This window comes from Poecile atricapillus, chromosome 2 (genome assembly GCF_030490865.1).
Source record: "Poecile atricapillus isolate bPoeAtr1 chromosome 2, bPoeAtr1.hap1, whole genome shotgun sequence".
NCBI classification, from domain to species: domain Eukaryota; kingdom Metazoa; phylum Chordata; class Aves; order Passeriformes; family Paridae; genus Poecile; species Poecile atricapillus.
This window is the reverse complement of record NC_081250.1, coordinates 95,864,760-95,892,606: the sequence shown is the minus strand read 5'-3', so window position 1 is coordinate 95,892,606 and position 27,847 is coordinate 95,864,760. Positions and strand designations below refer to the sequence as shown.

The 27,847-nt window shown below is 38.8% G+C and overlaps 1 protein-coding gene across 7 annotated transcripts; it reads left to right on the top strand.

Moving 5' to 3' along the window:
- Positions 1–74: 74 nt before the first annotated feature.
- On the top strand, positions 75–27,847 carry CNDP1 (carnosine dipeptidase 1). 7 transcript variants are annotated; one of them, XM_058832017.1, is made up of 16 exons: positions 75–555; positions 3,311–3,469; positions 4,730–4,830; positions 6,577–6,667; positions 8,327–8,445; positions 9,234–9,377; positions 10,650–10,812; positions 11,913–12,001; positions 13,950–14,150; positions 15,561–15,645; positions 16,174–16,334; positions 17,699–17,863; positions 18,049–18,190; positions 18,600–18,747; positions 19,606–24,520; positions 25,171–27,847. In XM_058832017.1, the coding sequence occupies exons 5-15, from the start codon at positions 8,368–8,370 to the stop codon at positions 19,721–19,723; spliced, it is 1,494 nt and encodes a 497-aa protein (XP_058688000.1). In that variant the 5' UTR covers positions 75–555; positions 3,311–3,469; positions 4,730–4,830; positions 6,577–6,667; positions 8,327–8,367; the 3' UTR covers positions 19,724–24,520; positions 25,171–27,847. The 7 variants fall into 7 exon arrangements, with proteins under 7 accessions (XP_058688000.1, XP_058687999.1, XP_058688001.1 ...); XM_058832016.1 differs by having other exon boundaries at positions 6,522–6,667; XM_058832014.1 differs by lacking the exon at positions 6,577–6,667 and having other exon boundaries at positions 76–555; positions 19,606–20,272; positions 24,441–24,520; positions 25,171–26,269.

Below are 27,847 nucleotides of genomic sequence, written 5' to 3'. Positions count from 1 at the left end.
ACACAGTTAATGATTACTCTGTGAGCCTGAAGAGCCAGTCTGGTGGGTCTGTTTGGAAATGAATATGAGTTATTAGCTGGATCAAAGCCTTACCTGCAAGGAGGGCATTAATCATCCCTAAGGAACACTGATGCTATTTGGCTGAGAAAAGCTGTCTGAAGGATATCAAGATAGGAATAACCCCTTGCCATCATTTCAGTGTGATTAATATCTGAAAAAAATTTGCTTAATCATTAAGCCAAATGAATTTACAATGTTGCTTTTGGAAAAATAGGACAGTCTCCTGTCTCAGCACTCAGAGCAGTGTACTGGCATTGGCACTGGACAAGAATTTGTTTGTTTGGCTTATCACTTAAAGAGTGTGTGCTTGGAGCTCTGGGTACAGAGAGGTTGCTGAATGAGCCACCAGGCGGTGAGAGAGCTCCGTGTTACTGCTCTTCGTTCACACAGCACCTCAAATCTTTGTGGCGCTGCTCCTGGAAGGTGCTGAACATCACTGCTCTGTACAGAGGACAGTCTGCAGCCACCTATCCTTCTGAAGCATCTCCTGCCTGGGTAAGGGGACCTTTTCTATGTCAATCTTCTTCCACTGATATACCCAGGTGTGATTATTGACATCCAGGTAACAACTACTAAGTCAGGGTCTTTTAGGGATCTTTTCCTCTATACCAGGAGGAATCTATCACAGTCTCACTCCACTACTGACAAGCTCTCAGAGTGGACAATTTTGCTTAACTTGTGTTTTGACATCAATTGTGATTATCTTGAAGGATGGTGGCTGGGAAATACTCTTCTAACTGCAGTCTGAAGTGGGAAGGAGCAAAGAGGTGGAAGGGCTTGCTGTTGCTGCTGCACAGGGAAGTAGAAATATCTGTAGGGGAGGGAGATTTGGGGACTTGTGTGAAAGGGCCTCTCCATTCTACACCAATACTTCTGGGATGCAAAGGTAACTTTTAATAAGGGAGTATACTGAGAAATGTCAGTAAGCTGCAATAATAACCAGGTACCACTGATTATGAGATGACAGCAACATTCCTGCTTTTCTGCACTACACTTTCAAGAAATGAAAAATAACTATCTTGAACTAGAGATAGCTGCTTATGGAGTAACAGGGAACATGGAAAACCACCATATCATTTCTGTGTCAATGAAATATTGGTCCTAGCAACATATTTCTTACATATTTGTTCACCCAAATTTAGGATTAATTATAATCCTATAATTAATTGTAATTATTTAGGACACCCTTTTAATCAAGGTAACAATTAAAGCATGCTAATTCTGCTGAAGTTGCAATGAAGTGAAGGTACCATCACTTTGTAACCAAGTGACGGTGCTACTCTTTGCCCTGAGGTACTAATAGAAACGCAAAGTAGGGGACCATCTCTGCCCTAGACTGTTTACATTTTCAAATAACAAGAGAAACAGAGCCAGTAATGCTTTCCCTCCACCCCCTTTATCCTATTGTTTTAGTTCCGCTCTTATTTTCCTTCAATCAGTCTATTTCCTCCTGCTTAAACACTTACTGTATCCCAAAGAGGATACTCAGCCAAACTATTCGAGCTGGTTCTTGCATTTCTTGTAGTTAATAAGCTGTCATCAAAGAGTGTTTTTATTAAAGAGATAAACCTGCCTGTACTTAAAAATCCTTCTAAACAATGTTGGCAATGTTTATGATTTCCCATAAATGGAATAAGGACCATAACAAAATAAATCTCTTATAGTGTGGACCTTAAACCTTGTTCCAAGTTATAGGTTATAAAATAAGGGGCAATTAGCAATGAAATACTAAGCTATAAAGTAATAATAGATTTTTTTTCCACGTGATAGTATAGTTCTTCAGTAGTATTATGTGATAAATAGAGAAATAGTTTAATGGATCAACTAGATATAGTAGATCTATTTTTAATCTCACTTGTGCTATTCTAATTCAGGAATAACTCCAGTGTGAAACACTTGAAGCTAAGATAAATGAAGACAGGATTCATGTAAAAACAGTATTATCTTAAATAAATTAAAACAAACATTTAATTCCTCTCACATTTTGCATTTCATTTGCAAAAGAGTTTTTACACCTTAATCAAGTGAAGATTAAAGGAAAGGAAAAAAAAAAGAAAGGTCTTTGTAAGACTCTGAGACAGGATCTGGATCTCCCTTATTACTTACTACCTTATTATGCCTATTACTGAATTTGACCATGTCAGTAGAGGTTCTTTCAAAATGGGAAGAGGACTTTAAGGGTAGAAATTTGCATGCAGATGCAAGCACCTAAAATTGATTACAAATTCAGCAGTTCTCCCTTCTGCTATGGGAGATGTGGCAGCAAGAAGACGGTGAGGCTATCCATATCTAGGCACAAATACGCACATCCCAAAATTCTTTCCTACAAACCTTTTTTGCCATGAAAAGAGCAAGAGCCAGCAGAGCTGTCTTTCCAGGAAGAATACTTTTATACCCATGTTTATCTGATTGTAAACCAATTAGCAGAAAATTATCTTAGGTAAATACTGAATTACTCCTCCTCACAGGGTACAAAAGGCAATATTACTTCCTGGTTAAAGGGCCTTGCCTTAACAGAAATGTGTCCTTTTCTTCTTCCACTTTTCAAGACAAAACAAAATCCACCTATTTTCTCTCAGTCCTCCAATGTACTACTGTAAAGCAGCAACACTTACCAGCAATGCTGAAGTGCTTTCTGGCACTGGGATTCCTGTTGGGGTACTGGACTTTCAGGAAGAAAAAGATGATGGGAAAATTTCTCATGACTTGATGTATTGATTTGGCTATCCTGATTTCATTATTATATGATAGAGAGGCAGAAATGAACATCTAAACCCAAAATTAATCTTTAACTTAAAACTATGTCTTTATTAACAGCAGAACTTTTAAGTACAATTGAGATAAAATGTCCCTGTTCTGCAGGTAAAAGAGACCTTTCCAGTTCAAGCTCTCACCATCAGCAACAAAGGCAGCTAGAGATAAGGACGCTCTTTTAAAATATCATCTGTATTACAGCACAACAGAACTGATAAGTAGGGTCTCACTTTTTCACTATAGGGTTGGCTTGAGCATGGGCAGGGCTGGTCTTTGCTTTCCAAAACACCATTCAGGCAACTGATGTTGCAACACTTTAAGAGCTGACTGCTGAAAACAGCACTGGGTGTTGCAGTGTCACCTGCCAGCATGTACAGAGCTTGCCTATGCTTCTCACCAAACATTTTCATTACACAGTCTCCTGATTTGGATGATACTTCTGTAGTAATCTTCAAATGCAGTCAGGTGCTGAGAGCTGGTATTTATTCCCCTGCAGGTGTCTGGATCCCTGCAGCTCCTGGTCATTAGGACAACAGTGGCTGCATGTGGTCAGGGCTGGGCTTGAGAGCTGCCACATGAAGAGTTGTGCTCCTTCTCCAAGGATCTCACTCAACTGGACAGGTGACTGTGGCTTGATTGCCTGCTTCCATCAATGGTATGCCAATTATCAATGAGTATTGTTAAAGGAAGTTAAAAAATACCCCCATTATCTCAGTTATCTTCCTTGATGGTGATTGCTTAGAAGGAACGTTCCTTTCAGTGGAGTCCACCATTGATTTGCTAAATTAGTTCCTACTGCCATGAACATCTTTATATCCTTTGGTGTCAAATGTACTTTATGTCATTTGCAAACCAGATGAGTCCTGACTCAGGACTAGTTTTTCTAGTCAGTCTAGTTTTTCTCTGGGGTGTTTGCAACCCAATGTTCAGTTTTCATTGGCACCCTCCTCCCTGCACCCACTTGAAACACTGTGTTGCAGAGAGGGAAGCACATGAAGCACATGCTTCAGGAGAGACAAGAATGCCTTCAAAGCATGTTAAGGAGCTACTTCTCAAATATTTGTTAGTTTAGTTGATATTTTATCAAAGAATCAACTTGGATTTCTTGTTAAATCACCACAGAAGAACACCAAGTTTTCTTTTAACAGTGCTTAACGACATGGGAGGAAGCGAGACAAAAAATGTTCTTACTACTAAGGAACAAAGGAAGAGAAAGTGCACAACTGACTGTCATGTATTATTTCTAAAAATAGGCATACTACATTTTTCTATAGAGCAGCAACTGCTCCTTTAAATGACATCAAATAAAATACACTTGACATTGAACACTGAAGTCTTTGTTTGATATCCCCTCCAACTATCATTCTTTCAAATCATTTTTCCCCTCCTCATGACACTGAGATATTTCAGCTTTGCCTGAAATCTTTCTACAGCTTTATTAAACCGGCTCCCTTTTTGACATGAGCTGTTCCAGCTGCAATCCAAACGCTCCTGAGCAGCACTTTGTGTATTAGTAGTGCATTAACATGAAATTCCACCAGCTACTCACCCTCCCTCCCTCCCTCCTTCTACTACAGCAAAACATAGCTGTTACCTAATTTCTTGTTTGAATTATTAATATTTTGTGCACTCTGCTGCTTGGTATCTCCTCACATTCATTTTCCAAACTTTGCCACTGTTCCTTACTTTTGTTTATGAACAAAAGTATTTTTGTGATATTCTATGATCTTTTCTTGAAGTTTGATCTGTTTTGAAAATATCACAGAATATTTCCTAATTTCCCTAGGATATTTTGCTTGGCTGGTTGGGTTTTTTTTCCTTCACAGCATTTTAGCTTCCTTGTTTCATTTTCTTAAACAGTTAAATGCTAATGAAACATGACAAAGACATACGTCTCTTGTCTGCATCTTTCCAGGTCATTTGCACGTAACTGAGACAAAAAGGGAAATACACCAGCTCCACAGCAGACATCCTCTGTAAAATCAAACAGCCCTTTTGTGCTTCTGACATTAAAAGGTACGTATTTATTCAAGTCACCATAAGGTGATATATATATATATATATATATATATATATATATACACTATTTTTTTTTAGAGTGAAAGTGCATAGAATTCAGCAATATCAAAGATTTGAATAGAAGGAGGGGAAATCATATGTGATGGAGATATTGATATTTAAATCCACTGCATGATTGCAATTGGTGCCTCTAGCAGCCATGTTCTGACCTCTGGTGTGATCTTCCTTGTTCAAGCATGGAATAACCAAAAGAACTATTTTTTTAATATAAGTGAACCTGAGAAGCCTGTCATGTTTTCTACAGTAAGGTTAAAGGAGGGTGCATTCAGTGGCCTCTGTTGTAAATGTTTTCAGACTGAGGTTTGGAAATTACAAGGTAGAAAAATGAGTGAAATATGTGTGAAACTGAGGCATCCACCCAGCTTTGTGGCAAATGAAGATAATGTTCCTGATGCCTCTCTAGATGAACAGCTGATGGAAATCCTGGGATCTCTTGTCTGTGGCAAAACTAGGTTTCATCCCACCTTCAGATGAATGCTCCCTGTACCATTCCTACTGCCATCACCTTCTTCTGGAGGTGCAGTGCCTTGCACTTTTCCAGAGCCCCTTACAAATGCACCCATCATGGTCCCATCCTCTCCTCAGTTCATGTGGGAGCCAGCTCCCCTCTGTGAGACCCAGCTCCCAGGTGGAATACACTACATCAGCCAAAAGGACCACCCTGAAGGTAAACTTTGCCCTCCTGGGACACACTGGAGACTGCACAGCATTGCACATGCAGAGCCATTGCCTGGTCCCCCAAAAGCACACTGTGACAAAAAGAGAAGCAAACAACATAAATGGCCTCTGCACTCAGCTTTTACCTAACTCTGATCATCTTCAAGTACCTTGAACCCCTTTTGAATGTGACCTGCAAAGTCTTGGCTCAGATGCCCTCCTGTATATACCCAGGCATTGCCCCAGCAAGTGCCAGTGTCTTGTCTGTGCCAGGAAACTCAGGGTCCCATTCACCAGGGTCCTGTTACCACCACCCCAGTCTGGGGCTCGTGTTCTTCTCTCCTCTGCCCTGTGCAGCCTGGGAAGCCCTCCTGACCATGACTGTGGTCCACATTCCTACTTCTTGTTGCTCTCTGTAAAATGGGCTTCAGCTGACAAATATTTGCAGCCACTTGAACAGTCCAAGGATGGAAGAAATAGTCAGACTGGGGGGTTTAAGTTCAGGGTGTTTGTTGCAGAATTCCTGTTCTTAAGCCTTACCTACAGAATCTCAATCCAAGGGTGACTGGAACCTAAATTATCAAAACTTCATTCTCAACCATGTCTTTGTTGCTAAATCCCAGAAACTGCTTTGTCTTGCCTAAAGTGCCCAGATTTTTTCCATGCTTGCTTCTAAAATTCCTGAATAATCACTTTTGCTTTAGAACAAATTGCTGCTGCTGTGACTGTTGATGAAAATATTTGAAGGGGATTGTTGATTAGATTCAGCTCTTGGAGGTAGGGTTTACTGTTTTATGGAGAAAACTATACGAGAAGAAAATGATACTTTGACCATCACTTAAGGTTGGGGTTTAGTATTTTAAAAATATTTCTATGTTTAAATGATATGGGTAAATTTAATATCTCCATCCTAAAAACCACCTCCAAATTTGGATTTTCTTGGCTTGGTTAACAAGTCTTCTCCAAAACAGTGCTTTGCAGCTTCACTCTCCTGCAAATTCAGCATTTGGTCTCTTTCAATACCAGTGTTTCCAGTGTCAAGAGATGTCAGAAACTGAACACTGGGAAATATATCTACTGTCAGAGGCCTTCTGAAAGCTTCACTTCAGAAAGTGAGGTAAGCCTTGTAACCTTGCTTCTGAGGGAAGGTTGGAAAATGGAGCCCATCCTTCATACAGCCAGGATCTCCAGCCAAAGTGAACGTTTCCCTCATCTTGTTCATCACTCTTGGGTTTTCAATCTTCCTTCTCTGGCAGAGAAACATAATTGAAATTATTAATATCACCATAGCCTATCACCTTAGCAATGCAACAAAGTTAAGGAGTTATGGATGGACCTGCAACTATACCTTTTGTTATTATTATAGAATATATTTAGAGAAGCATTGGGTTTTGGCCTTGGAGTCCATCCTATCACAGCCTGATAGAGCAGCTGTTCTGAATTTAGCCAGACCAAGTATTTAGCCATCCAACAATTACTCTGCTAATACCAATTCAAGACACTACAGCAACAACTTCAAGCAAACATGAAAGGAAAACTGGAGGAATAAGAAAAACACATTTTAAAATCTTGTAAAAAAGAAAAAGATGGCAGAGAGGTTTGCAGGTACTAAATGACTTCTGCATTTATCAAGTGTTTCCGTATTGTCACTGTTCTTAATCAACCACAAAAGCTATTTGTTTTCTAATACTCTCCAGAGTCAGGCTTGTTTTCCCTTATTCACATAAAATATGGAATATGTGTCAGTGAATCAATTTTTCTGCCTTCTTTTGGCAGTCTGGAGGGAAAATCATGTCCTGGGCTGCAGCATCATCAGCAGGGCAAGAGAGGGGATTGTTTCGCTCTCTTTTGCACTGGAGTGGCCTCACCTCGACTGCTGTGTGCAGTTTTGGGTACCACAGTATAAGAAAGACATGAAACCATTAGAGAGCATCCAAAGTAGGATTATGAAGATAGTGAAGGGCTTTGAGGCCATGTGAAGAGCACCTGAGGTAACTTGTTCTGTTCAGCCTGGAGGAGGCTGAGGGGAAACCTCATTGCAGTTACAACTTCCCCTTCCCCCAGCGGAAGAGGAACAGCAGGCACTGATCTCTTCTCTCTGGTGACCAGAGACAGGACCTGAGGGAATGGCCTGAAGTTGTGTCAGGGGAGGTTTAGGCTGGATACCAGGAAAAGGTTTTCACCCAGAGGGTGGCTGGACACTGGAAGAGGCTGGGAGAAGAGAACCCAGGGAAGAGTTCAAGGCGCGTTTGGACAGTGCTCTCAGGCACATGGTGTGATCTTGGGTCTGTCCTGTGCAGATTCTGGAGTCAGACTCAATGATCTGTGTGGACCCTTTCCATTTCAGGATATTCTATGATTCTGGAAACGAAAAGAAAGATGAGTCCTCTGGGCTATTGGTGTCTGCAAGTCTTGCCCCTTAATTGCCAGGGTTGTCTTCCCAGAACTTAAAATCTAATGCTTGTATACTGAAAAACTGATGCAACAAATGTTTCTTTAGAAAATGTTACCCCTAAGTTATTTACAAAGCTGAAACTAAAGATTCACTCTTTGGTCATTTTTTCAATTTTTTCTTTCAGCAACTTGACTATGAATCAATTGAAGTTTTATGTCTATATATGACTATGAATCAATATGAAATTTTACTCTTTCTTCTGTCTGGAGGAGATTAAAAGAGACTTAAATAAGCTCAGCACTTTGTGTCTGCTTTCTAGTGCTGAAAAGAAATGCATATTGCAGGATATCTGTAATGTTGAATTTTATCCTTAACTTCCAGGTAGCATCCATTTCGGCCCTGTGCTGCTCTGGAAGGCAGTAATGTCCTCCTCATCATCCTCATTGCTGGAAATGGAGATCTTCCAGTATATTGATGCACATCAAAGTGACTTTATCAAGGTAGGAGCTATATTGCAGTGAAATGATGAACACAGAGCTGGTGCCCCAGAGGACTGGGCTCCTCTGGCTGGTGCAGGGTTCCAGGTCTGGCATCAGGAGTGCAATATGCACTTCACACAGCAAGGCTGCAAGGGGACAAACTGCTGGGGACCCCTGGGGTGAAGGAGGGACTTGCATGGACTTCCACAAAAGAGATGGTTCTGGGTATCCTTTGAGTGTGTTCAGAGAGAGGCTCCACTAAGTCAAAAATGCACCTGCATGGGCATGCAAGTCAGATAGGATGCTCGCTCTCTGTCTTTGCTTCAGAACTGAGTTTTGTAGCTTTGCTCTTTACAAGGAGAGGAGTCTTGGTCCCACACTGGTTTGTGCTTTCATTTCCATCAGCCCTCTGTGAAAATACAGAAACATAATCAGTCCAGTCAGTATCAGTTACGCTTTGAATCTATGAGCACTTCTAAATCCACATGAGGATCACCAAGGTAAGCTGTACATAATGCCATTTCTATAATGCAAACTAGTCAGCATCTAGTCTACCTCCTCTTTCACTGGAGTTTAAATCCAGGGATGACAATCTGAATGCCTAATTGTGAGCACCCTCCCTGTTTAGAAAGTCAGGAATCTCAACCCTGGGGAGACATCTAAAAGATTCTTCTCTATCCTGAAACTTTAAATATGATAATGCTGTGATGACAGAGAAAGAAAATCTTCTTCCAATGTGAGATTTCTGATACAAGGGCCAAGGACAACGACATTCTGGATCACCTAATTGCACATTTCTTCCTGCGCAGGATCTGAAGGAATGGGTGGCTGTGGAAAGCGATTCTGTTCAGCCACATCTGCGAAAAGAAGTAATGCGAATGATGGCACTGGCAGCAGACAGACTTGCAGCACTGGGAGCCACTGTTAATTTAGTAAACTTGGGGTCACATCAGGTGCTTATCTGATTCTTGGACTTAAAACATTATGCCTACACATGGGTCTACCTATTGCATTCAGTGCTATGTACATGTATGTTATGACATAGTTATTTTTTGAAAGCTAGATACAAATTAATCAATAGTCCTGCATGATACCTGCTGAAATCAGGTCTGAGAACTGAGAGCATACTGGGAACCACACAGGCAATCCAAATGCGAATTGATGTTCTCTGCATAGAAGGGAGTTTGATGCTTTTAACTGGATAGAAGCAGTTTGCAAAAGTAAAAGAACTGAGTTTTTTACTGGGGCTCATTTTAAAATTTTTGTCTGTAATGAACCATGAGAACTAATGCATCATTTGTCACTGAACTTTCTTGATGAGGGAAGTGTTTTTTGACAAGGAAAATGCTGTCAGACAGAAAGGGTTAGCTACCTAGAGCATCATTGCTAGTTTTCAGAGCTTCTGACAAATGATCTAAGCTATTTTCTTTCATTGTTGGAAAGCAACAGGAAAGAATTAATTTCTGAGAGAACTTAGTCTCTAATTTACTTACCTTACTGTAGCCATGGGCTCTTTTCTGCCCTGGGCTGTTGCATTTCTACTCTAACAGGAATTCAAAGGTTCAATTATAGTGATTCTCTTTTCTCTGGGACTTTTGGTGACGATTCTGATTCTTAGCGCAAGGATCTGGCAGTATAGCAACACTAGTATTTCAGGTTGTGTCATTTGATAGTTGCAGAGAATGCAATTGGGCTGTGTGGAGCTCTGTTCTGCACAGAGCCACATTAGAGGATTAGCCTTAACCTGTTTTTAAGACAGTGTGACATAGCTACTGCCTCCTGCCAGCAACATTTTTTTTGGTTTCTCTATTTGAGCTTACAGGCCTCCTGCCCTCTCTGTCTGTGGTGAAATCCAACCTCAAACTAATCTGTGTGGCTTTTGACTATTCAGTGTCACAATAGGCTTCATAGCACAAGGTTACCTCTGTGGTCTCCAGTGCTGAGACATGAGATCTTGGTAAGGAGGGCATTTATGACAACAAAATGTTAGAAGAACTCTACAAAATCCAGCAGGAAATAAACAGTTGAGGAGAAAAGTCTTAGTTTCTCTAAACAGCTTAAAACTGGATGCAGTCAGATTTATGCACTCAATCAAATCAAAATCAATTGAGCGTAGAAGTATTTTCAATGCTAAGAATTCTAAAAATCTAAACTTAGATTTTTTGTACATTTGTAAGTTTTAGGTTTGGTTTCCTTAGATGCCTTTTCTTAACCTTTCTTCACAGCTGCCTGATGGCCAAGTCCTCCCACTGCCTTCTGTGATTCTTGGGGAGATGGGGAAGGATCCACAAAACCCCACTGTGTGTTTCTATGGTCATGTGGATGTGCAGCCTGCCAAGAAGGAAGATGGATGGAACACTGACCCCTACACACTGACTGAAATAGATGGTGTGCATCTTTTCATAAGTTTTGAATCATTATTTGAATACATGACCAAGGTTCTGACTGGGAGATGAGTTCCTGTATATTTAACCAAAGCATGAGAACTTCTCCTGTGGAAATCTTTGGGATGTGTCCAGCAGCTTTCAGCTTTGATGATTGTTCTGTGACTAGTGAGTCCCACCAGTGACTGCCTAATATTTGGTGTGGAAAAGCAATGTGAGGTTAAAGATGCTTTATAAAGTATTCAATAGAGAATCCACTTCTGCTTAGAAGTTCTTACAGGATTTTTGCATCAACCATTATCCTCCCTTGCACCTCCTGCTCTTGCTTCATGCCACTTTTGTACCTCCACCTGCCATGCTGGAGCTAAGGAGCATTTGCTTGGAAGAAAGTGAGTACAGTACCCCGAAATGTAATTATCCTTCCAGCATAGCTAGCTGACTGAAGGAACAAAAACAATGGATAGACGGTCAGCAGATGAGTAAGGCCTCAGAAATCCTGATTCCCAGGCTATAGCCACTGAGTTGCCCTTTCTCATTATCTGATAAATTCTCAACAGCCATGATGGTGTAATTTTTCTGCCTTTTTCCAGGGTATATCCAGTGGGGACTGCTACAGAAGTTTATACACGGGGCAGATTTCAGTTTCACGTACAGTCACAACTGCACATGATGTACTGCTGGAAAAGGAATTACATACTTAGACTTGTAGCTTAGTGTTTCTGCATTTCATGGCATATATCTGTAGGGATTTTGGTGCTTGTTACCTGGTCTGAATGATGTGTCCAGAGGCTGTGTATTGTGCAAACCCTTCAGGAATATCTGGTATGAACAAACAGTTTCTGAGAAAAAAAGTGAAACTTAAAAATTCAGCAAAAACCACAACATGATGCATATAAAAGGAAGGAAAGGGGAGAAAAAAGTGTACCAGTCCATTAGGAAGCAATTGAACACCTGATTTAAAATGAGTCAGTGAAATCCTGACACTTTTGACACTTCTTCTCTCCATCACTTAAGCTTCTGTGACAACTGGAATTTGCCAATTACATTGAAGTGATGAGGGAAAATTCAAAGATTGTTTAAAAGCTTTACTCTTTTCTTTTTAAGGAAACCTCTATGGGCGTGGAGCAACAGACAATAAGGGACCTGTCCTAGCTTGGATAAATGCAGTGGAAACATTTAGAGCCTTGAAATTAGTAGGTATCAATGAGGACTTCTCTATTATTATTGCTAATTTTTATTCTTTACTATTATTTGTTATTATTTATATCTCTGGAGGGATATATTTACATTCCTGAGTAAGATGAGACCTCTCTGTCCCAACAGACTACATACAATTTCAAATATTAGCTACTTCTGATGCAAGGGCATCAGAGTAAGGACACTTATGGCACTGGTCCCACTCTAGTAAGGATTTGTCTTTGAGCATTTCTGTTTTGAACAGTCTGCAATGTAAATACAGTCTTGCTGCTATTGCCCTGCAGAGGAAAACCCACGGGGAAGCATTCAATATGTATAACATACATTACACAGCTCTGATACCCTGTTTTCTTGAGAGCTTTTAAAATGGTAAAATAACAGACATTACAGAATACTCATGAAATCTTATCTCTGGTGATACATTCTGCTAATCTTTGGTTTTGTCTGGTCTGCCTACAAGATACCTTCAATTTATGTGTCTGCATGAAAAGAATAAGTATCTAAAAATGTTCATGCAGAATGGGCTGTTATGTCACCAACAGATTAGGCTTATCAAAGCAAATACTTTGAATGGGCGTGTTCACCAAGTACAAATGCAATCACTCAGTCTGATGAATTTCTGAGGTCAGACATTTGCCTAAATTACTGCAGTGTCCAGCATAGTCATCTTCAAATAATTTAATAATTTTGGAGTAGTTTTACCCCTAAAATAAAGGTAAACCAAAATATCTTTTAGGCTTGTAACTGGGTTAACTATCATTCTTTAAGGTGAATTTGCATGACATATTCTGTTAATGTGCTGAGAAACAGTTTTCTGTCTCTTGTATGACATTATGGCACAAACTGAGCATTAAGTCTTGAGTTTTTTCAAGTCCCCTTACAACCTTCTGGAAAAAATGTTTTTCTTCCATCTGTAGTACTGAATTGACCTTGGTCTCTCTTAAGCACTACACATTTGCCTAAAGAATAGTTGTTGTAAGTGGATATGATTATGGTCTGACATTTTCCTAGTTTTTAAAATCACTAATAACTATCATGACATTTTAACAAGCAAGCAAAAAGGACTTTTAGTCATTTGAAGCCTCTCTCTAGGAAACAGCACGGACCATCAAATAATATTTATTAACAGTTTGTTTCTAAAATTTTTGTGGCCAGCTGATGCTCCATCCCTGATGCAGGTTCATTTAATTTTACACATTCGTTCTTGCCTTTAATCTGAGTATTGAATCAAAAGAGAAAACATCTTAAAACCTCTAACGAGAAAATTAATTGTAGTAGGAAACTAAGTTGAAATTTATGTTCCCTATGGGATGTGTCAGCATTTTCAACTCCCACTATTCCATAATAAAAGTTCTCCAAATTACTCTTGGAAATGCATCCTTATCAACCAACAGGCTTGCAAATTTATGAGTGCTAAAAAGACAATTATAGTAGAGTCACTGACAACATTTTTTTCACCATGTAAGTCTGGTGATAGACAATGTTGGGAAAACCACAACCAGTGGCTCCCACGTGGGCAGTAACAGTGGAAATATAAGAGGCAGGAATTTTCTGTGGAAATGCAATTGCTATTACACAGTTAGAATTTCCAGAGCAATTAGAATATTGAATAGCACTGAGAGAAAGCCCATTTAATGAGATATTCCAGCAAATTTTCTGAAAATACAAAGAAGAAGAAAAAAAGACATCACCTTTTTTCCTTTAAAAATGAAAAGTAGATAAAAACATGAGGAAAAGAACAAGTTTTTCTGAGAACCAATGTGTTTATCACTGGCTTTTCTAATAAAGCAAGCTATATATCCTGCATACTCATCCTACATCTTTCTTATCCTAACACAATTTGTACAGCAAACCAATCTGCTCCTAATTTTAAAGCCTTTTTTTTTAAAAAAAAAAAATTTAAAATGCTTGTTTCTTACCCAGACTTTTCAAATTTTTATGTAGGCTACGCCAGTGAACTTCAAGTTTGTAATTGAAGGCATGGAAGAAGCAGGATCCTTGGGGCTAGAGAAGCTACTTGAGGAAGAAAACCAGAGGTTCTTCTCTGATGTTGATTATATTGTAATTTCAGACAACCTGTGGCTCAGCAACAAAAAGCCTGCCCTTACCTATGGGAGTCGGGGAAATGCCTGCTTCTTTGTGGAGGTGAAGGACACAGGCTCACTTGAACTGAGCCCCTGACAGACAGCAATGATGTAGCTGTACTTACATCTGCATGCAGAGAAAGACTGAAGAAGAAGGCTTAATATTTACAAGTGCAGAGCTTTCTTCTGCATCCTTTTTGGCTTCTGCAGATTTCCTTCCTCATTTCAATTCAATTAGCCTTATTCACTTCCATAAACTTTTCTTCAATCATTTCGTCCCTTGATCCCTTTCTTATTCCATTACTCTCCTGCCACTCTTCCAGCCTCTTCTCATCCTCCCCTCTGCACATCAAATCTGTTCTTGTGCACCACCATCCCTACACCTGCCTCTCCAACTCTCTCCAAAAACATCTCTTCTGCTGCTCTGCCCTTTTGCAGCAGATACTGCTTAGTACAATGAATCAGCTTAAAGGGACTCAGTTCAGCTGGATCTCTGGGTTTAAAAGCGACACAAAATTTTTGTAACCATTGGCAGGAGCAAATAAAAGTTCACTGTAGCCAATGTGCTATATTTAGCAGGCAATGTGAGCTACTGTGAAATAAAGATGAGAAATTTCTCATCTGGAAATGCTTCCTGATGAAGCATAAAAGGAATTCAGAGAGAAGATTAAAAAACTTGAGAACTAAAGAAAAATCTGCATTAACCTTTATGTCTGAAAAAGAATGAATTTTTTTTTAACTGAAAAAGCCTTGGCAGCCTTGATTCAATTCTTCTAAGTCTTGGTTAAGAAAAATGATGCTATTAAAACATCAAAAATGATCTCTCCCGCTAGTAGACAGTTAGCTGTAATGAGGTTTTGAGAAGAATAAACAAGTTTTTTGCAGGAAAATATTTTATGATAAACTCAAGTATGAAAATGTGTCTGGAAAGAGAACCCATTTAATAACTCAAATGCCTCTATTCTAAATCCTTGTTATTCAAGAGACCTATAAATTTTTATTTGTTGCAATCCTGAATTAAGGTTGGACATATATTCTTAATATCAAACAAGATTAATTTTTGCCTTTTTAAAAGAAGATTTTGCATTAAATAAAAAGGGTAGACAACTAGAAGAATTTATTCTTCAATGTTAAAAACAGTTAATAATATGCAAATGTTTAATGTATGATGTCTTTAATCTTACTGAAGCAAAAGAGGGAGTGGAGGAGGACCCTTGCTCTCAGATGTGAGTGCTACACACAGCTGAATTTCTCTCTCTGGTGGTTGACAACAGAGCTTCATCTTCTCTGCCAAAGCAGATTTTTCCTGACATGATGTTTTCCATTTAATAATTAGAAAAAAACCCCAACATTTAATGTTCATTTGTGGTCTTGTTTAAAAAAACTGGAACCAATAGTCACTGTGGAAAACAAACACTCACAGAAGAATAAGGTAGCGAGTATTTACATGTAACCAGTTCTTTTGGTGCAGGTTGAATGTGGAAGCAAGGACCTTCACTCTGGAACTTTTGGAGGCATCATTCACGAGCCGCTGCTGGACCTGATAGCTCTGCTGGGTGAGAGCACACATCATTGCTGGGGAGCGCTGCCTAGGAGCAGCCTAATGAAGGGCAGGGCCACATTTAATTGTTGTAAGGCAAGTCTCATTGAGGAAAGACCCCAGGCTTCCACACCTCAGCACAAGTGTGATGGTGGCAGCTGAGGAAGGGAATGTCCCCAGTAAAGCCAGGACTTCAGACATGTTAAGCTGATGTCAGTCACACACATCTAAGGATTACAGGCAATTTTAATACATACACACATAGTGAAACACGACTTTTTAATACTGATTTGTATCCCAGGAGGATGATGTTTTCATGTCAGAAGCTGGGCTGACACATCACACACTACACACAAACAGCAGCTCAATGGTTTTCTTAATAAATATGCAAATATATCAAGTTAGGTGTCGCAACTTGGCAGATGCAAACAGCTGTTAGGCTTACTAATTTGGTAAAGAGCTAGGTAGAAGGGAGAAGGTGTTATGATTGCCAAGGTGAAGAAATAGGCTCCACTTATGCTGATATCTACATCTTATTTTGTAGACAGCCTTGTGGATTCCACAGGTCATATTCAGATCCCTGGAATCTACGACAGTGTTGCTGCCCTGACAGAGGAAGAAAGGAAATTATATGAATCAATTGAATTTGATCTAGAGGAACATAGAAAAAACTGTGGTGTGAAAAAATTCCTTTATGACACCAAGGTAACAGAATCTGTATGAATACTCAGCAGAAAGAATTTATATCACCTATTTGCAGCATTTATGTATAAAGCCAAACTGAAAGATGTTTTCAGTCAATGGCAGGCTCAAAATAAAATAAAGGAGCACTGAGGAGTAAAAGGTAAATAAAATTAGTTTGCTGAAAATATAGGGCACTGCATCTGGGGAAAGTGATCTGAAATATCAATAATCAATTAAAAGAAATAATGCAAAACTAACAGTATAAGTTTCCCTTCCTTGACTACCCCTTCTCTCCCCCTAAGCCTAATCAGCCAAATAAAACACGCATTAAAATGCCTACATTTAGGTTACATAGTAGGAAAGAAGTTGTATTCAGCTTTGAAAAAATGGGAGGAAGCTTTAGGCAGATATGTAAGGTGACTTTTATTTAACACAGATTTTGATGTCTGCCAAGCCTGCCATAAAAAGCATCCAAAGCTACAAGCCTCTCCTTACCAGCAATTAAAAATTATATCCTAAATAAAAAAATAGCAGGTAAGGGCTGGCTTGGAAAGATCTCTCTGCACAGGAGTAGCAGCTGGGAGAAAGGAGTTGATTAATTTTTTATCACTAACACAGTTGTTCTGGTGTAGGTTCTGCTAACATGGATGCTTTTATTTCCATGAAAAAGCTTTCAAATTACCTGAAGCTAGACTAAAATCTAAGTAAGAATCAGTAATACAAAAGTATAATGTAACTACACTATCTGAGTTTTGATACTTTATCTATATGAGGATGAACTGATGTTAATTTTATGTATAGATAAAGGTCTAGTCTCATAAGACTGAAGGAAAGCAGCAGCGCCCAGAGGTTCTGCATGAAGACCAGTTCATATTTATGTATTTCTCCTATTTTCCTTAGAATAATAATCATAATATTTTGTTTCCCCTCTGCATCTTCTCCAGGAAAACCTGGTTACTGATAATTATAATCTTTCCTATTGTGTTATTTAGTATACATTAGTAGAATTTCTTCACTCGTATAATCTGGGATGGATCTGGCTGCATGGTTTCTCCAGTGATAAGTTCTGGGATAAACAGGCAATTAGATCAGAAGTTGTTCTGGTACTACTTTGCACTAGGAAAATTTACTTTCAAGATTTTTCAAACAATGCTCTATTTTTCTTATTTTTAATGAAAAATTGTTCCCATTTAAATCTTTCTATGACAGAAAGTAGTAGGATTTTTTAAAAATGAAAATACACGTGCATCAGTTGAAATTAAATATCAAATATCTTAAAAATACGGGGGTCTTCAGATAGAAATTTTCAGATGGAAACATCTTGTTTATATCAATTGTGGCTGTCTCCAGTGTCATCCCTTACATTTTAAAACTTTTTTTTAAAGGAAGAAATACTTCTACACCTGTGGCGTTACCCCTCTCTCTCTATTCATGGGATTGAAGGAGCTTTCCATGAACAAGGCATTAAAACAGTCATTCCAGCAAAAGTAATTGGCAAATTCTCAATCCGTCAGGTCCCCCACATGGACCTTTCAGTTGTGAAAAAACAGGTAAGAGACAAATCTTTTTTTTGGCCACTACTATGTAAACTAAGTCCCTTCTTAGTGCCTCACAAATCCAGACTTGTAGTAAACTGAATGTTTTCAGCACTTACCTGTTTCCAAGAGAAGTAGGAATGTGGGTATAAGTTTGAGTTGCAAGATGAAACCTTTTTTGAAAAGTATTTTCCCTACAGGTGGTGGAACACTTGGAAGGTGTCTTTTCCAAGAGGAACAGTCCAAACAAACTGAAAGTGTCCATGCCTTTGGGTGCAAAGCCCTGGCTTGCAGATGTTAATAATCTACTATATAAAGCAGCAAGACGGGCAATAAAAACAGGTGTGTTCCTTTTTTTTTTTTTTTTCCCAATTCTTAGTGTGTTTGCAAGTGTGCAGGGGCATTGTGCTCAACAGTAGGGCAAAACAGATTTCCCACTTCAGTGCTGCAGCCTCTTACCCTTATAAATCTCATTAATTTTGATAGAACAACTCATCAATATCTTCCATACCTTACTGAATTTTGATATGTTTCATAGGAGTAGCCAAAAGGCCTCATTTATTTATTTTTGTATTGATAAAAAACAAGAGGTTTATAGAGCAGAGCTGATTAGTCAAATCAATTTGCTACACACTAAAACCCATTTCTACTCGGCAGGTCTTAGCATCATCTCTTTGCTTAATTACATGATAGCAGAAAATACCACCTGAATTACACCTATTTATTAATTCATTTTCCCCATGTATTTCAGTTTTTGGAGAAGATCCAGATTTCATTCGTGATGGCTCAACGATTCCTGTTGCCAGAATGTTTCAGACTGTAACACAGAAAAGTGTGATGATGCTTCCCATTGGAGCAGCTGATGATGGGGAGCATTCCCAGAATGAGAAAATAAGCAGGTTTCTTTCATTTGTCTGTTTCAGCTATTAGAGAAGGGCGTAGAACTGAAGTCCCTTGGTACCCATGAATGAGCATGCCAAGATGGGAAGCTTTGCTGTGCATTGCACAGCCCAAACCTACTCTGTCCAGCACACTAGCTGCTGCGCTAAACAGAAAGCAAAATTCCCAGTCTAATGCATACCATTATACACTTTTCATGGGGTGTCTACTCAGTCTTTAAATTCATCGCATTGGCAATTTTCACTTCACTAGCAATGAAATTTGCCACTGGTCTGAAAGACAATGGTGCAGATGGGCACTCTACCGTCGCGGCATCTATTTTGAACTGTGCCAGTCACAGACACTCATGGTTATGTAAGGATTTTGGTGGTTTTCAGTATAAATGGCTATAAAGATTTATTTATAGTCCAGGGACCATAACTAGCATTATTGTAAAAAAACCAGCGTAAACTTGTCACTGATGTTCATTGTGGGAGGCATCATGGTAAGCCACTATTTAGTGTGTTGCCTGACCACTTGTAGAGGCTTTGAGTCAACTCATGCTGAACTCTGGAAAGAGGAGACTCTTGTAATAATTCTCAAATACTTTTGGTCTCCCCTCATTAAAGCCTCAACACTGCTATTGCTACAGGTAATACCAATTTGGGGATGTAAACCTGAAAAAGGTTTTCTGAAGTAAATCTAGAGGAGAACCAAATCGAAGGATGTCCAGCATTTCTGTGCACTGGGTAATTTTTGGGGGTTGCCAACCTTGCAAATTTCTCCAAAGACTCAAAAAACTTCACTGGACTATGTTCCTAATTTTAAGAAAAGGACAGCCTGACAAGTCTTCATTGTGTTTCCTTCCTTCTTCACAGACACAACTATATTGAAGGAACCAAATTGTTTGCAGCTTTTTTCCTGGAGATATCAAAGCTACATCGGAACTTACATGAAACTTCCCACACAGAGGTTATCAACCGACAGATCATATAAAAAAAATCAGCAAAGCTCTTCCTTAAACTTTCTAACTTATATAAAACATATAAATCACATATTCAGTGGCTGTGAATTGGTGGAGAAAAAAAAATAAATGAAATGCTATTTCTTGGCATACTACTAAATGGCATGCATTTGTGATATGGTTCATCAAGTGATCTTATCCTCTAATGCTGTAAAATAGGGTTAGGGATAATTCATTCTTACTGAATGGAATATGTTACATTTTAGTTTTAAACTTCAGGACAAAGGGAATTTATACATCTATTTTATCAACATGATTTTATTTCTGTTTTGTCGTATCACTCTTCATGCTGCCTAGCTCACATTCCAGTTTCAGAATATGAGCAATATGCACTGTAGTTTCCTCCTAACTAGATACAAAATTATACTTATGTAATTCTTTGAAGAAAGATCTACTCTCAAATTAATCTCTTTCCTTGTCATTCAAAGAAGGTTTTAAATAGGAAGTGCAATTAAATGTTCTTCTTGAGTTTGATGGGAAGGCTTGCCTAATAATATCTATTTATGGATATAATCACTGAGGTAAGTAGAACTGCAACAATAAATAAACAATTCCAGGTCTAGATTCTGTCTTCCCTCTCATCCAAATCACCTCTTACTGTGCTGTGAGCAGTTTTAAGAATCAATAATGTTTTCTTCATGTGACATTCTTTCCATACAATAGAAAGAAAATTTTATAAACACCTGTTCTGGCCAAAGTCTGTCATCAGAAGGGTGTTTTTCCACCCAATTAGCAACTGGTTGTTAATTACCTTTTGTCAGGATGTGACACTGGTGGCTGAGTTCTTTTCCCCTTGGACTGAGATTGATGAGAGAGAGGCAGTTTTCTCTTGTTTGGACTTGGCTGTTAATTCTTCTTTTATCTATATTACATATATGCAGAGTACAAGGATCTATATACACTAAGATGGAGAGGTGCAGAATGGCTAACAAAGAACTTCTTCAAGGTCTTTTATATGTCTATTTATCCAATTAACAAATGCCAAGTAAATTATTTTTCTTAGTGACCCGTTGACCCGATACCTGTGTGTTGCATTGTGGCACTTTTTATCCAATCACTTATTACTACCCAAAAACCCTTAGAAGAAGATGAAGAGGCAAGAAGAGACAATACCCTAAATCCTCCATCTTGTCTTTTGTTTTTTAAAAGAGCTTAAACCTTAAACTCTAACTTTTTCACCTAGTGACTTAACTCTCTAACTTACACACTCACACTCTCAGTTTTTCTATTTAACAGTTGTTTCCATGGTGTTATGTGAAATTCAATGCTTGCTTGGATGTCAGAGCCAGGTGTCATAGATAAGGGCACATACTCTGTGCCTCTGACTCCAACATCTTTAAAGCATTGGTTTACATTAATAATTAAGTCAAAGGCAAGTGATATATTTTGAAATAAAAACAAATTAGTTGAGAGCTCTCTTTGCTGTTTAGGCAAAGCACCCAGCACAAAGCTCACAATTCAAATCTAGATTGTTTGAACATTAGAATGTGATTTTTACTCTAACATAATTAATTCACACACAACCAAACCAACTGAACCAGTAGCATTATCCCTAATGTTACAAAAAATGATATTAAGTAAATTACAGGAAGTACTTGGGATCTTTCCTTTCTCTCCTGTTACCTCCCTGCAAAAATCTGCAAGAACAAAGTTGTGGATGCAGAGTCAACAGAAGGGAATACTCATACATTCTCAATAAACACCCATTTTCAGCCCTACCTGAGACAGTGAGGCTCACAGTTCAGCTGCAAGAGCTGAGTAAGGATTCTGGCTCTGACTGCTGATGGTGTTCAAAGGAAAAGGAGGACTCAGCTCAGTCTCCTACTTGGCACTGCTGCCTGCAGAACTGCAGTGTAGTCCAGGACAAGGACCAAAAGCCTCAAAGACCAGAATCTGGTTTGGGTATCATCAATTTGCAGAATAATTCTCTGTGATTTCCCAGTTCCCTTCACCTGTTGAAAGCATTTAGGAATCAGCACAGTAATGAATGTTGTGGGGTTGAGTACTCCAGTGTCTGCTCAGGACTCAGGGCAGACTGGTCCAGACTTAAAAGCTATCACACCATAGAGGTACATGCAGGAATTTTACTGAAATATGTCAAAATGTATAATTGAGATAAAACATTGCAGTCTCTGGATTTGCAGTGGTTTTACGAGTTACAGAATTGCACAGGCTCACAGAATATGCCAAGTTAGAAGAGACCCAGAAGGATCATTGAGACATAGTTTTAGTCCTATACAGAACCATCCCCAAATTAAATTAAAACATAATGGAAAGAAACCTCTGCTCAAAAATATGACCCTTTTGGCAGAAGAGCTGAAAACTTGGTGAGATGGAGGTGGCAGATTTCTCCATGAAAGAGGGATGGAGACTGTATTTTAGGAATATGACTGCTCTGAAATACCACTATAATATATGTTGTCTATGTGTTCTACAACATTATGAAGCTGGAATGGAAGACAGGCTTATGTATTTTTACTGTTGTTCTTTGGAATGACAAATAAAAGAGAGTCAAAAAAGAGCATAATTTTATAAGCACAGACAGTCTTAGAGCAGTGCATTGAAATAAGGTTCTGCTCTGAAATAGCCACTTAATCTCAAGTTAAAACTATGTGAGTGAAACAGTGGGGCCACTGAATTATGCAGACCATCTCCATGTCTCCTTCAGTCCCAGAGAAGAGAAAGAGCATAAAACTTCAATTTCAAATTCTCCTGTCCATGAAAGAAAGCAAGCATTGGGAAAGCAACTCCAACCCACAGGGTATTGAGAGATACTCTTCCCTTCTTAGATCAAGAATGATCCACTCTGTCTTTCATTTTTGGAGCCTTGTGAAAAAAAGAAACTGTGTGTATTTTTCGAAGATCTGTAGTGTTATACAACGTTTCTAGAAATGTTTCTTCTTGGTTGCACTAACAGCTATTCGTTGCCACAGTAAATTAATGAGAACTCCACAATACTAGCCTTAGAAATAGGATTAAAGTTTACTTCTATTTGTTAGCCTTATTCTAGATGTGACATATGCCATGGCAGAGCATATTGGATATTCTCAAATCATGGCCAACTACAGAAATCATATGTACAATTTGTGTGTCTAAATATTCATGTATGTAGCTGTATATACATGTACACTTGCAAGATCTAATCCACCCATTGATTTAAAAAAGTAAATATTCTTGTCCATTCTGATTCAGGTTTTTTTTTTACTAATGACTGAATAATGGGAAAACAACATTGTGCGCATGTCCAGAAGACCTGGATCATGAAGGGATTTAGGTTGGAAGGCACCTTAAAAATCACAGCATCATAGAATTGTTTGGGCTGGAAGAGACCTTTGGAAACCATCCAGTCCAAGCCCATTGCAATGAGCAGGATGAAGCAGACCAGGCTGCTCAGAGCACTATCCAAGCTAACCTTGAATGTGTCCAGGGATGGTGCATCCAACCACCTCTCTGGGCAACCCATGCCAGTGTTTCACAGCCCCCAGAGCACACATAACAGTACAGGTGCCCATACATAGCCGGTCAAGTTCTGCCTGTCTCCCTGGGAGAGGAAGGCTTGTCCCGAGTTTTCCTTTTTCTTGTAGGCTGTACATCTCTGTTGTAGGGAATCAAACACTCAAGAATGGGATCATATTTTTCTACTGATTATTAATGTGAAAGAATAAATTAGAAGATTTCAATTTCCATTTTAGATTAGTGGGTCTAAGTGTGAAAGTTGCTTTTTTACATTAGATAAACACAGTTTTTAATCCTTAAGTGATGTTTCAAAAGAGAAGGATGAAAAGTGTGTCAGCTAAAATCATGGAGAATAAGATGCTGACAACAGGAGCTGAAGGCATAGAGACATGAGCAGCCTCCTGAGACTGGGAACTAATCAGGTCATTGTCTACTTAGCCTGTGAAAGTGGAAATTAACCTTACTCACATAGTTATGGCTTTCCTTTTCAGTCACACTACTCCCAAGTAGTTTAACTTTGACTCCTGCTAGTTATTCCTTTCAGAATACAGCATTTGGCTTGTCTCACAAAATGTTATAAAATACCTTCCTAGTTAAGGATGTTCATAGTCCATGTTTGGACAGGGAAGATTGTGCAACTGTGCCTTTACCTGTGACACAGAGGTGCATGCCACAGTGGCTGGTGCCAGTGAGGACCCATGAGTTCCCTTGTTTCTGCTGTAACATTCCATCTGCAAGTAACATGTAAAGTTAAATACTTCTTGTTCCAAGGTGAAGCTTAACTGATTTTCAAGTTTATACCTTGTATCATAGAATATCTAGAATTGGAAGGGACCCATAAGGACCATTGGGTTCAACTCCACATATGGCTGTATTTGAAGCTGCAGACACATCATGCACTTTAGGAAGGTGTGTCATTAAATATTTTTAACAAATATATGAATACAAAAATATGAGAAGTTCCTTTTTAACAGAGTGCATATTTGTCTACTTTACTGCCAAATATTTCAGTGAGCTTCTCACTTGCATTCTTCAGAACAGTGTATGAAGAATACTGCCGCGTTGCAGATAATTTTGACAAATATGTAGCAAAGGTTTTTCTGCAATGCTGCTACATTAGATTACGTGTAGACCAGTAGATTACAAGTAGACCAGGAAATTCAAAATTAGCTGGTAACAACACAAGCATAGTGGTATGCAATCTTGAAACCTCTTTTCATATTTTTTTTTCAGCTATGAACTTGAATCAGTGTGAGTCTTCTTCCTGAAGTCACTTAGAAGTCATTTTGACATTTCCAGAACTTTCTTAGGAGGTGAGTCAGTTCCTAGTTTTCAGCTGGTTGTCACGTGGAACTGATATGCGGAATAGAAAGGACCCCCTATAACTTGCAGAGTAGTTATAAGAGTAGGTATGAATTTATTCAGTGCTGAGGTGCATGGGGATATCTCCTCCAAAGGCATGCACGCTTTGGAGACTTGTTTCTCCCTTTTTATTCTCTACAATGTAGGATTACACAGTACGCCTAATACGTATTCATTTGCTAACCCCGCCTGTCTCTGCTTAGTATAAAAATCAGTTCCACGCCTATATGCAGCTGCACAATGCTCCTTGTTGGTCACTCTGGTGGTCGTCTGGGGGTCTTTGGGACTAAAGTCAGCATTTTTCTTTCGGCTGAACTTTTTACCTTGTCTCTTTGCACATGCTCCCTTCAGTTCTTTTGACCCCCCTCTTTCCATTTCCTCTGGCTTAGGGGTCCAAAAGAATCCAAGGAAACCTCTCATCCTATGGTGCATTTAGGCTTGTATCCTGTTTACGTGTTCTAGCTCCTTACCTCATCCTATAGTGTTTATTCTCTTCCTGCTATTATGGGAACAGTCAGTATTTCACATGGGTTTTGTAGCCCCTTCTTTTATGCAAAGCAATTTTACAAATCATTCCTAATTCTTGATTTCTCTGTTTCAGAATGAGTTGTTTGGATGGAGGACAATGGAGACAGTTCCTAGTTAATTTATCTGCTCTCACAGAGGCTGAAAAATTGCAAATACTATCTGAAAATGTGCTTATATTTTGTTATGCAATTTCACTCAGATTCTTTGAGTGAAATATGCCACATTCACTTACTTATCAATGCAGAAACAACAGCTGTGCGTTTTTGTGGAACCAAAGTACAAACACACTTTCACAGGTGTGAAATTTGGATTCTTTTTGCTAAGAAATTTTACTCCCAGGAGGGGAAAAAAAGCCCAACCAAACCTTGCTTAAGCTCTGAAGTCCACTCTCCATAAGGTGCATCCCAACAGCAAAGAAAAATGGTCACATTCCTTACTTGATGAGCATTTGAGAATTTCAGTGTGTAACCAGAAAATTCTTCCTTTAGAGCTAACAGTAAAAACACATTCTTATTTCATTGGATGTAGTTCTAACAGGACTAGGATGCATGTGCCGGGTGGATAATATGTTGACTTAGTGAAGATTAAAAATAAGGACTAAATCTCTATTTCATGTAGCATACTTTTTTGCATATTATTTTCTGATCTGCCACCACATTACATCTTAATGTATTGATGCACAATGTACCAGACTTGATGTTTGTATTTGAGATATATGTCTATTTGAGAAACTTGCTTTGTGAATTTGCAAGAGATTAATTACATAGTCTCAGAGCTGTAAATTCTGGCAAGCTGGACATCTTCATACATAACAGACAATAGAGGGTAATAAATGGCTCTCATTTTACTGCAATGAATTATTATTAAAATTAAATGAATTTTTATTAAAAAAACCCAGTATAAGAAAACTAAATCCTTGGAGGTTTGGCAGAGTCGGCCTCCAGACAGACTTAAACATATCTGTAGTTAAATGAAACCAGATGTTGTGGAAGTATGTGTGGATAATGCTGATTTTGCTACCTGTCTTAAGATCATTTTGATGATCTCTCACTGTGAAATGACATGACTTGTCAGCCAATTGCATGTTCCCCATCTTTCCAATGCAGGTATAATTTTTTTTCTTTCCAATGTAGTTACAATTTTTTTCTTTCTTTTTTCTTTTCTTTTTTTTTTTTTTTTTTGTTTTGTTTTGTTTCTTTTTATATCTGTAAGAATAATTCAAATATCATGCTAGTCTTTTTATTTGTGGAATTGAAAGGGAGCTTAGAATTGAAACCTGTAAACATTTCTGTAACAGAAACCTGAAAATATTCAACATGATACGCTCCTGACACATATTCTGGTATAAAGAAACAAGTGGTGGCAGAGCCCTCATATGAATTTCATGTAAGTTTGCATCACTCTTTTTTTACAATTAGAACTGCAAGAATTAGCACTGTTTTACTTGTCTCTTGTGCTTTATTGTCTTCCTGACAAGACTTCAAATTCCAGACAGGGTTAACATCCTCAATTTGGCAACAACCCTGACATTCCAGTGACAATTTCAAAAGGTAAAGTTTCATTTCATCACAGTGGAAGGATCAGTAAGATCCTGGAAGTACATCCTTTCTAAAGCTACCTTTCTGGGGGGGCTTCTGGACACCAAAATTTATATAGTCCACTTTTTATTGAAAAACAGTGGAATGAAAGATCCATGCTGCAGACACCACAGTCCAGGAGCGGGATGTGTGGGAGTGATATTTTTCTTTAACACAAACTGCGCGCTTCTTCTTCCCCTTCTCTTGCTCTTAAAGCCAATCTTAAAGGTGCAGAACTTAATATATAACATAAACCAGACGATTGGGGATACCAGTATCATAAAGTCACCCCAGGACATCCATTTAAAACAAACTAACAAGCAAACAAACAAAACCGTAACAGACACTGTGCTAGGTGCACTCCTGTGAAAGAGCTAGCAATGGCAGTCAGTGGTGCCTTTGCTAAGTCACACCACACCAAAGTCTATGGGCCCAGGAAAAATTATGTCCACCTGCAGCGCTCTATAGGTGCTGATATATCTTAACATGGGATTTTCTGGAGGGAACAGCCTGAAGACTTAAAGATAATGTCCATGGGTAAAATTTTTGCCTGTGTGCTTCAAGTAACGTCAGTTATTTGTCAGCATGGAAAAAAAACCCCACATCTGATTTATTGGTATATAGATATTGATGTTTGTATCTAGAAAGCTGCATGCACAGAGACATAAGTAAGGTCTCCTGTCTGCATGTTTTGTATTGTGTATGCAAAACAGTTTAGCCTTTGGTGCTTATATACAATTGCTTTCTATGACCATTTATTACTATTTATTTTTGAGGTGTTGGCTACTGTGACACTGAGCAGACAGCTATATGACTACTGTTCTAGACACTTACATCTCATAGATGTTATACAATTCTCTTACCACTCCTCATCTGGACTGTAACTTGACTTTAGAGAAACTTAACTCAGACTACTCAGGATCTGATGAAAGACCACATGTGACTCTTCAAGTGCCTCTGTGAAGATACCTTTCTGTGCACATGCAGACACATGGCCCCCGTGGCCCCCATGCTTACGTGTTGCAGGCTGAATAAAAAGCCTTTAATACTACTGGCAAGACTAGGCCTGCATGATGCATCATTTGTGGGCCAAACAAAAGGATTTGCAGTCACTCACTTTCTTTTGTTAAGTGAGGGAACTTCAAGCACTATCTTGATTGTTTGTTTTTTCAT

Bases quoted from the DNA above. Each gene is read 5' to 3' on its own strand.
- CNDP1 (XM_058832017.1), top strand. From the start codon at position 8,368: ATGTCCTCCTCATCATCCTCATTGCTGGAAATGGAGATCTTCCAGTAT. The intron at 16,335-17,698 runs GTAACAGAATCT...TTTTTTTTAAAG, and splicing joins AATTCCTTTATGACACCAAG to GAAGAAATACTTCTACACCT. The intron at 17,864-18,048 runs GTAAGAGACAAA...TTTTCCCTACAG, and splicing joins TTTCAGTTGTGAAAAAACAG to GTGGTGGAACACTTGGAAGG.